Genomic DNA, 10,469 nt, shown 5'->3' on the forward strand with positions numbered 1-10,469 from the left:
GTTTGCTTGTTTCTGCAAATTGATCATCTCCATTTGATTTTTCTTGATCTTCTTCAGTTCCTCGGTCAGTTGAGACTCCAACTGCGGTTCAGCATTGTGTGCATAGCTCGCCATCGGCACGACTCTGCCTACCCCTCTGTCTGAGCCCCCAAAATTCTTCATTTGCGGCACCCCACCCAAATTGAGCTCCCAGGTTGTGGCCCCGCTCGAATCAACGTAGCCCTCGAACTGAATCCTCACAACATAATCATCCATCCACTCGAAATGTGTGCATTTCTTCAGGATCTGAAAACAACAACATGAACCCTAAATTCAAAATTTGAGGGGGGAACGAAATATGGAGAAATCAGAGCAAACGACAGTGAAAGAACGGGCTAAGAATTGAGATCTAACCTTTCCATCCCTTCCTGCCATTGATTTGCTCAAGCACTTCACAAATTCCCGCCCAGGATTTCCATTCTCATCATCCTACTGACCCACCGTTTCAGAGGCTCTGGGTATGGGCATGACGGGCACCTTGTGAGCAGCACTGGACCATACTGACGCAATTTTGAGTGCGTGGCGGAGGAGGTGGACATCTGGACTAGGTCGCCGGAGAAGAGGAAGAATGGGGAAAGTGGAAGCAATGGGCGGCGGCAGGCGGACGGGCATGGGCAGTCGTCTTTTCTAGCCGCGAAGAGGTGGGTCCCGCGCTTACTGGACAAGTGGTGGGTCCTGCGCTTACGTGGATAAGTTGTGGGTCCAGCCCATAACACTAATGAGGGCATCAGTTCAGCTTAAGGGCCATGTCGTGTGTGGGCTACTTACTCGCTCAAAAGTCTTGCCCTAAAGCCATTCTGTCAAACAACGTTTCACTCCATGCAATTCCCACAAAAGATGTCGCATAGGAGCTATAGACCCTCCTCCGGCTGCTACCGTGGATCACCCACCACAAGCGCGCCTTTCTCCACGGACACGCCCTCGTCGGAGACACCATATGCTTCTCCATCTGCCTCTCCATCTTTGCAGGTGCCGAGGGTGCCGGCACCTACTGCTTCCACATGGCGACTTGTGAGTGGAGAACAGCTGGCAACTGGCTCATGCCCTTCCATGGTAAGGCAGATTACGTCCCCGATCTTGGCCTCTGGTTTGGCATCTCTTCACAAGACAACCTCCCCTGCACCGCTGACCTCTCAGGCGTCGTTAGAGGGGAGGAGCCGCCGCCGGAGAATATGCGGATCTGGGCGCGTGGTGGCCTATCAGAGGAGTGGCAGCCGAACATGTCGCGTGAGCCCATTGTCGTCAGCCTCGGTTCCAGCAGGTTCATCTTCGTGGACTTCTTGCATGTCATGGTATTCGACAAGGACTGCAACAAGATGGCTCCCGGCAAGGAATTTGCCCTCTTCACTGGTGTGGATGTAGCGTTCAGCAACTCCCGCAGAGGCAATGACGAGAATGGCAGCAAAGACAATGGCAACTACAATAGCTCTGGCAACGAGAATGACGGCAATGGCGGCAAAGGCAAATCAACAGAGGATCAAGGCGGTGCTCTAAATGATTCAGCAATTCATTTTGACTTGCTGAACTGTAGCAGTTGTGCTCCCTGTTTACAGTGAGTAGTACTGACTTTAGTGTTATGTCAGCTTAAATACCAGGTGTCTATCCATCTTGTTATATGATGAAATGTACCGTAAATCGTAACACCCTAGTGTTATTCTGGAGCACTCCATCTATTCATGCCTCTGACCTAATAGATGTTTGATGGCAATTTTAATGATGAAATATGTTTATTATTTGTAGGGATGTGTTTTTTAAGTGTCGAAATCTATTCATGTTATCTCATTAAATGTTGAAATCTATGTTAATGTTGAAATGCCTTATTAATTGCTGAAATCTTCTAAAAAGATGAAATCTCTCATTAAGTGTCAAAATATATATTTATTCTTGAGATATCTCATTTAGTGTTGAAATTTGCTTTTATTGTTGAAATATCCTAATAAGTGTTGATATCTCATTTCGTGTTTTTTAAGTGTTGAAATATCTCTTCTATAAATGTCCTATTATGTCTTACAACTTTTTATAGCAGAAATGTCTTCTTTAGTGCCGGAATCTGTTTTTAATATGAAATCGGTTATCAAGTGTTGAAATATGCTTTATTAATTGTTGGCATGTCTTATTTATAACTGAAATATGTTTTTATTTCTCGGATGTCTTATTAATTGCTGCAATATGTTTTTTCGGGCCAATTAATAGGTACTATTTTATTGCTGGATCTTTTCTGCACCGGATCTCCCTTCTCTCTATATACAGGCCATGTGTTGATAGAGCAAGCATGCATATCTTGTGTTAGAAGAGGATGGACAAGCACACGATTCGCATCTACGGTCTAGCCTTGCTACTGTCTCTCCATCTCCTATGCTCCGCACCTACTGCGCAATGTATGTATGCACTTCCACAACGCTAGAGCTATCAATTCTTTCTCACCTATCATTGTCTAATGTTGATTGTTTGTTAATCAGTCTAAAATGATCAGTTACCATATCTATCAAGGACTAATTCATCTGTTGTTCCATATATAGGTCGTATCATCGGTGAAGAAGACGTGGATGACGAGAAGATCAATTTACCGTATGGACTTTGTGTCAACAATAGACCGTGCAAAGCTGGATGGGTCTGCTTGTGTTGTCTCCTCAATCAAGAGTGCTACCCGTCCATGGATGCATGCAAGAAAGACTGTCTGAAACCCTCTGCCGCTGACATGGTGTCCATGGCAATGACCCGTTCTCCTTTACCTGCCCCCTCTCCCGCCTCTTCATTAGGTTCAGTTTGAGTTGCATATTTTTGACTGCGACCTAATGGATATTCTGTTAAAAATAATTTGGAATAGAAGTATCTAATACATTAGTTGCTGCAGTTTGATTTGACATGTTGCATCAATCTTTTTTTTTGGTTACCAATTATCGCGGGTAACTCTGTTTTTTAAAGTCTCTAAATAAATCACTGTCCAGCGGGGTGAAAACGCACATCCGAGAAAAAAAAAAAGAGACAAAGACGGGGATGGCGGTCAAGGTTGATTCTCAAACCTTGGTGAAGAGCGCCCAGCGGAGGGATGACCTCCGTCCGCTGTCGATCTAGAAAACTACCGCGCGGAAGGAGAAGGAGAAAGGAGATGGAGAAGAAGAAAAGAAGACGGGAGGAAGAAAATAGAGCACGAATCGAAGGAAGAAAACAGAGGATGGGAACCGAGCTGGGCCGGCCCGATAAGAGAACGAAAGACACAGGGGGGTGGTATGCGCGACGGCGCTATGCGGCGACCTACGCGGTGAAACCTATGTTCCGCTCATCGCGGACAGTTTTCGGTTCCGCTCACGCGGGTGCTGGCCTGGGCCGGCCCATTAATTAGTACGATTTTCCCTTTTTTTCGTGCGTTTTCTGTTTTTTTTCTGTTTCTTTTTATTTTTCTGCTTTCTTTTTTACAATCCGAGTATTTTATAAAATCTAAGCAGTTTTAAAATTTGAACAATTTTTTATTTTGAACAATTTTCGATTTGGAACAAATTTTGGTTTTGAACATTTTTTTAATTTGAACAATTTTTGAGTATGAACAAATTTCGAATTTGAACGGAAATGTGGAACTCGAAAATTGTTCAAATACGAAATCTGTCCAAATACGAATCTGTTCCAAATTTGGTTTGTTCAATCCTAGAGGAACCTTAACACAATCCAATCTGAATGTGGTTTCAAATTTGGATGCGGCAATCCAGTTTCATTTTCATACTCCAGTCAGTGTAGTGTATAAGTTTTCGCGTTCGAGTCCCTCGTCCGCACATTTGCTGCTCGCGGCTTCCTCTATAAGAATATGGCCTGGGTGCTAGTGAGCAGGGGTCTGATATTTTTTTTAGTGTATCAGTATCAGTTTCAGTTAGTGTCTCTATCAAAATCAAGGAGTGCTTCAGGTATCAGTTTCAGTTAGTGTCTATCAAAATCAGTTAGTTTCAGTTTCAGTATGAGCTGTAATAGCAGTTCAATTTCAGTACACATACGTACTCTTCTTGTCTGTTGCTAATATACGTACAGAGACATTACATACATACTCTAATTTCCAAGCATATTAATTACCCCCAAACATTCTAAGGAGGAGAGTAGTACAAGGAGCAAATTCGCTAGTTGGTATTACTTGTTGATCATGCCAAGAACTCCATTATTTTTCTGCTCACAAAATCTGTCAACAGTCGACAGCGCGGCGCTATAAAACTCCATGACATATAAAACTCGAGAAGTTTGAAAGCTATACGCCATGCATGCAATCTCTCTCAACTATCTATCCCGTATCCTTTTCTATCTCTTTCTCTTAATTGTTCTCCACGACAGATGGATGCATGAATCCTAGCGATCGATCGTCCTGCTGGCTTGTAATCCACGACAGGATTCCTTTCTCTTATATATAGCAAAGCGGCTCTCCCCCTGGAGAGTAGGAACCAGATTCCATCCATCGATCCATCTAACACCATATATAATGGCAGCGAAAATCCGTCATTCGACTCTTCTTGTTCTACTATTTGTAGTAGCTTTCTTCCTACCCCTGGTCTGTTCCACGGAGTTCGTCCACCTCTACTTCAATTACACCATCGACCCCTACACCAAGAACTACGCAGACTTGAAGAGAATACTGGTGAGGAACCAGCCTGAGCTGCGAGTGCTGACGAGCAGGGCGTTGGCGGTTCGACGCCCCAACTTCTATGACCTACCGGCTCGAGTGATTTTATGCCACCTCAACGGTAAATGAATCCAGCTTAATTTCAGATTCGTTCGCTTTTCGGCTTTCCAGTTCAGTTGTAATTCGACCATCCTCTCTGACTTTTGCTTTATTTATTCATAAGGTGATCTTCCTCAGGACAAGTGCGTGGTCGCCTTCGCAGACGACGATATCTCCGCCATGGGCTTCAGGAACTCGAGCGGGCACTGGCACTGCATAGGAGGCTTCCGGTTCGCGGGCTGTACAGTTCTCCCCTTCGGGGAGAATTACGGCGAGCTTCTCGGAGAGGGTGGCCACGTAAACCTCCCGTTTGTACCGCTCGGGAGGGAGGCGGCGAAAGAGGGAGTGCGCCTTCTGGCAAGCTACTCATACTCCCCCGGCGGGGACCTTGGACCGGCTAAGCGAGGCATGGCCAGGTTCATCGTCATGATAGCCGAAGCAGCCCGTTTCCGGCCCGTCAGCAACAGGTTGGCCAATCACTGGGAGGAAGAGACCAACATGCTCGATGTTGAGGCAGAATTCTGTGTAAACTGGGGAAGAATGTCGTTTTTACTTATTGACTGGGATAAAACAACCGGGCGTACAAGCTGGGGAAGGGGGCATTACGCAGCGGCTCAGGAGCTGGAGCAGGAAACAGGAATTAAGAGCCCAAGAGATGCTTTGCGCGTGCTAGATCTGCTGGTGAGGCCAAGAGGTTATAGTGTCCCCAACTAACTAGAAGACGTACTACGATTCAAGACAACAAATTAGGGTTTAGGGTATGTGTGAGGCAACAAGGAGTAGTACAATATAATGTTCAAGGTCTGTAATGCTGTAATGAAGATTGAAAGAAATAAGACTCTACTAGCTAGTACAATAATGTGTGTTTGTGTTGTTTCTTTCTTCTGAGCATTATAGTGTTAGGCATCCGTTAGTCACCGCGCGCCGCTCCCCGTCCCCTTCTCCTCCTCCTCCTCCTCCGTCCCCTAGCCTGTTTCATATCTGAATTTGTGCTACTCTTGCAATCACAATTGTGCTAAATTAATTTTGTGTCTTATGACTATGATATCCGTTCTACAGCAGTCTGTTTTGGTTTGATTCAAAGCACAAACTCTTAAAGTTTCTTCAATTTATATCATAAGTATTAAAGTTTGGATCAGCAAAGTTCTCGACTTCCAATAGAAACTTATCAATTGATTTAATTCAGCTGTACATGTCTTCACGTGCATCAGCAGAATTATGCGGCGTTTTTCTATATATACCATCCATTCATTTATTCAGGACAAGAAATCTTCAATATAACTGTACGTAGTTGTATTTGATCAAGCTACTGTATTTTTTTCCAGGCATGAGCAGCAGGCTTCATGTAATTGTTTACAAATGCCTAATAACTTGATAGAATGTATCTATTTCTTAGGCGGGGTACTAAGTACTAGTTTCCTTACTCCTTTCATTGACTAATCGCTTCCGAAGGTGGAGCACATGAGCATCTTGTTAATTTGTGTAAGCGTCTCTACCCTCATACAGAGGGCCGCGGTATATTTATATTGATTTGGGAGAGACCCATCTCTCATAGGTTACAACCGAAGAGATATTACAGGGAGGTTTTACAGGAGGGATAAGAGAGAATAAACAGAACAAGATCCTACTCCTATAACAACCCTTGGCGCACAAGGCAGCCTAAGAGGCGTGACAGAATTACATGTTTAACACCTTCCCTTAATCATAACTTAACTAAGTTAAGATTACGCTTGAACTCTTCAAACTGTCTTGTAGGCAAAGCTTTGGTGAACCCATCTGCAACTTGATCCTTGGAGTGAACAAAACGAATTTCCAACTCTTTGTTTGCAACTCTTTCCCGAACAAAATGATAGTCAATTTCAATATGTTTTGTTCTTGCATGGAAAACAGGATTAGCAGATAGATATGTAGCACCAAGATTATCACACCAGAGACAAGAGGGTTGTGCATGACCTATGCTAAGTTCTCTGAGCATGGATTTGACCCAAATGATTTCTGACGTTGCATTTGCTAGAGCCTTGTATTCTGCCTCAGTACTTGACCGCAAGACTGTGGCCTGTTTTCTTGCACACCATGAGATAAGATTAGGTCCAAAGAAAACAACAAAACCACCTGTTGAGCGTCTGTCATCTAGGCACCCTGCCCAATCAGAATCAGAGAAAGCACTAACAAGAGTGGATGGTGACTTGCTGAATGTCAGACCAATACTCAAAGTATCCTTCACATATCTTAATATGCGTTTCGCAGCAGTCCAATGTGCAGTGGTAGGTGCATGAAGGAATTGACAAACTTTGTTTACAGCAAAGGAAATATCAGGCCTTGTAAGGGTTAAGTACTGAAGAGCTCCTACCATGCTTTTGTACCTTGTGCTATCATCTTGGCTCAAGGGTTCGCCTTCTTCAAGAGATAACTTCTCTGTACTAGACAATGGTGTGGGTGAGGATTTGCACCCTTCCATGCCAACCTTGCTCAGGAGATCAGCTGCATACTTCTCCTGAGAGAGATGAAGGCCACCTTCCCTGTTTCTCTTGACCTCAATGCCAAGAAAGAAGTGCAAGTCTCCCAAATCCTTGAGAACAAAGTCTGCATTCAAGTCTTTTAACAAGGCTGTTACTGCTGCACTGGATGAACTTGTAACAATAATATCATCAACATAAACAAGCACAAATATGGATATATGTGACTTATTATAGATAAATAGAGATGTGTCAGACTTTGAGGGCACAAAACCCAGTGACTGAAGCTTTGTACTTAGCCGTGAGTACCAAGCTCGAGGGGCTTGTTTCAATCCATAAAGGGACCTGTCAAGTTTGCACACATATGAGGGTTTGTTCTTGTCTTCAAAACCAGGAGGTTGACACATATACACTTCCTCTTCCAGAACACCATGAAGGAACGCATTCTGTATATCTAGCTGTCTGAGACTCCATCCTCTGGACACAGCGATGGACAAAACAAGACGGATAGTTGCAGCTTTAACAACATGACTAAATGTATCCTCATAATCAATACCGTACCTCTGCTTGAATCATTTTGCAACAAGCCTAGCTTTATAACGATCTATTGTGCCATCTGATTTCTTCTTTATCCTGAATACCCATTTGCAATCAATCAAATTTTTACCTCGGTGTGCGGGAACTAGGTGCCATGTTTTGTTTTTCTGCAAGGCTTGAAATTCTTCTTCCATTGCCTTTTTCCAACGTGAATCCTTGCATGCTTCTTGGAACGTACGAGGTTCACCTGTGGAACATGTCAAACCAAACTTAACTTTGTAATTTGTGTGTTGAATTACCCCTGATCGAAGGCACGTGCGTGGCGCATCAGGAACGGATGCAGCAGCTGCTGGCGCAGAGGATCCTGTGATCTGCTGCAGCAGAACCGAAGCAGATTCCCCCACCAGATCTTCTGTGGCAGATGCTGGTGAAGACACGGGCGAAGGTGGCGCAGAAAAGAAAATCCGGGCAGAGCCGCCACCGGATCGGAATTGGATCCCGTGCTCGCCTCTGGTTGGTGCAGGCGCCTGGTGTAGACCCGCGGGTCCACATCGAACCGCTCGGTCAGGTGATCTGCGAAAGCCGACGCGCGCGTGGGGGAGAGCGGGCCCGCGGCCCGCCGCGTGTCATCTCCAGGTTCGCGAGGCGCGCGTGGCGTGGGTGGGTGGCCTGCAGGCGCGGAGTCTGGGGGCGCTGCCACCCGGAACCTGGCACGGCGACACATCTGACGCAGGCGATCCCGAGGCAGATTCTGGTGAGGGTGATCCCGAGGCGGATTCGGTGGCAGGGTTGTTGCAGCACGGGGGACACATGAAATATTGCTCGTTTGACCTGTTTTCTTCACGATTTTTCACCAAATTTTCTTCTGTTGCCTCAACATCCGACCCTGCAGTACCAGAAGACTCAAGTTCAAGGTTAGGAGGGTTAGTCATGTCATCACAATTATTGTCCCCGTGATGCAAAGAGGTCAAATGAGAAGGAAGAAGTAGGATTTCCTTGCGAAGGAGGGCACCGGCATTAGGATGAAGGTTGGCGAAAGGAAAAACCGTCTCATCAAAAACAACATCTCTGGAGATATAGACACGTCCCGTGGGTACATCAAGACACTTGACACCCTTGTGCTGGGCACTATAGCCAAGAAACACACATTGTGTGGAACAAAACATAAGTTTTCGATTATTGTAGGGACGGAGATTTGGCCAACAGGCACACCCAAAAACACGAAGAGACTTGTAATCGGGTCTAACTTGGAGAAGTCAATGCATGGGAGTATCATTGTCAATGACACGACTAGGAAGCATATTAATGAGATGAACAGCAGTGAGGAACGCTTCGTCCCAAAACTTTAAGGGCATAGATGCACCCGCAAGAAGAGCGAGGCCTACGTCCACGATATGCCTATGCTTGCGTTCTGCGGAGCCATTCTGTTGGTGCGCATGGGGGCAAGAACATGATGGAAAATGCCAAGTGTTTGAAAGAACGAGTTTAATTTCTCGTACTCGCCACTCTAGTCAGACTGGACGGCAATTATTTTGCGATCAAACTTGTGTTCAACAAGTGCTTGAAAATTCTTAAATACTTGGAAAACATCGGAACGGCGTTTGAGAAGATAAATCCAAGTAAATTTGCTGAAATCATCAATGAAGCTAACGAGGTAAGTATGTCTACCAACCGAGGAGGGGGCAGGATCCCATACATCAGAAAAAATAAGTTGGAGCAGTTTGGTAGAAATATGATAAGGCAATTGATGAGATTTTGCCTTTTGACAAGAATCACAAACAGTTTCGATGCTACGCTCACCAACACATGGGAGCTTATTATTTCTAAGCACTTGTTGCACGACATAAAAAGATGGATGTCCTAGTCTAGCATGCCACCTGTCCGGGGAAATTTTGATGACACCAAAGACTTGTTTATTGAAGCTCCTGAACTTGGGAAAAAGGGGGTAGAGCCCATGCACGCATCTACCACGATAGAGAATTCTCCGTGTGACCTGATCCTTGATCAAAAATAAATAGGGATGAAATTCAAGGAAAACATTGTTGTCAAGAGCAATGCCATGTACTGAAAGAAGATTTTTGGCAGTTTGGGGAACATGCAAGATGTTTTTAAGATGAATATCACGATGAGGGGTTGCAATAATTGAATGACCAACATGAGCTATCTCCATACCTTCTCCATTTGCATTATGAACTTGATCTTGCCCGGGGTACTTGTCATGCATGGTTAGCTTGTCCAGCTCATGAGTGATGTAGTTGGAGGCACCGGAGTCAGCGTACCAGTTTGTGTCCACACCATAGGAGGCATCCACGGCAGCTGCAACCTTCTTGCGTTGGGAGTTGTTCTCGGCATAACGCCAGTCACAATCCTTCGCAATATGATTATCTTTCTTGCAATTTTGGCACTTATTAAAGTACTCATCATAACATTGGAAGGGCGACGATTGTTGTTGTTGTTGTGGCGCTGAGAGTTGTTGTTGCCGTGCTGATTGTAGTGGCCTCCGCCACCACCGCCGCCGTGCTGGAAGTGGCCACCACCATGCGGATAGGGAGCGCCACCACCGCCGCCGCCGTTCTGGAAGTGGGCGCCGCCGCTGCCGCCTGGACCGCCATGATAGCCCCCACCGCCATCGCCCTTGGGAGGGTTCTGAGAGGGTTTGAGAGGCCCGCGACCGCGATAGGCGGCATTGGCAGAAGACTTGAAGGCGCCGGGACCCGTTCCTTGGAACAGCTCGACGCGCT

The 10,469-nt window shown here is 45.5% G+C and overlaps 1 protein-coding gene, 1 long non-coding RNA gene and 1 pseudogene across 2 annotated transcripts; all 3 read left to right on the forward strand.

Moving 5' to 3' along the window:
- LOC119366666 overlaps window positions 1–1,595 on the forward strand; it is a 16,925-nt pseudogene extending 15,330 nt beyond the window's left edge.
- Window positions 1,596–2,309: 714 nt separating this feature from the next.
- On the forward strand, window positions 2,310–2,903 carry LOC119366724. Its single transcript, XR_005176092.1, has 2 exons — window positions 2,310–2,417; window positions 2,559–2,903. It is a non-coding gene; the product is annotated as an uncharacterized LOC119366724 (long non-coding RNA).
- A 1,572-nt stretch (window positions 2,904–4,475) lies between these two features.
- On the forward strand, window positions 4,476–5,591 carry LOC119366725. The gene is made up of 2 exons (XM_037632463.1): window positions 4,476–4,757; window positions 4,860–5,591. Exons 1-2 carry the CDS (start codon window positions 4,496–4,498, stop codon window positions 5,447–5,449), a joined length of 852 nt encoding a protein of 283 aa, XP_037488360.1. The 5' UTR covers window positions 4,476–4,495; the 3' UTR covers window positions 5,450–5,591.
- Window positions 5,592–10,469: the final 4,878 nt, after the last annotated feature.

Source organism: Triticum dicoccoides, chromosome 2B (genome assembly GCF_002162155.2).
Source record: "Triticum dicoccoides isolate Atlit2015 ecotype Zavitan chromosome 2B, WEW_v2.0, whole genome shotgun sequence".
Classification (NCBI taxonomy): domain Eukaryota; kingdom Viridiplantae; phylum Streptophyta; class Magnoliopsida; order Poales; family Poaceae; genus Triticum; species Triticum dicoccoides.

What these genes read in the sequence shown, in the direction of transcription:
- LOC119366725 (XM_037632463.1), top strand. Translation starts at nt 4,496, where the DNA reads ATGGCAGCGAAAATCCGTCATTCGACTCTTCTTGTTCTACTATTTGTA. An exon ending in GATTTTATGCCACCTCAACG is followed by an intron (nt 4,758 to 4,859) that starts GTAAATGAATCC and finishes TTTATTCATAAG; the next exon opens with GTGATCTTCCTCAGGACAAG.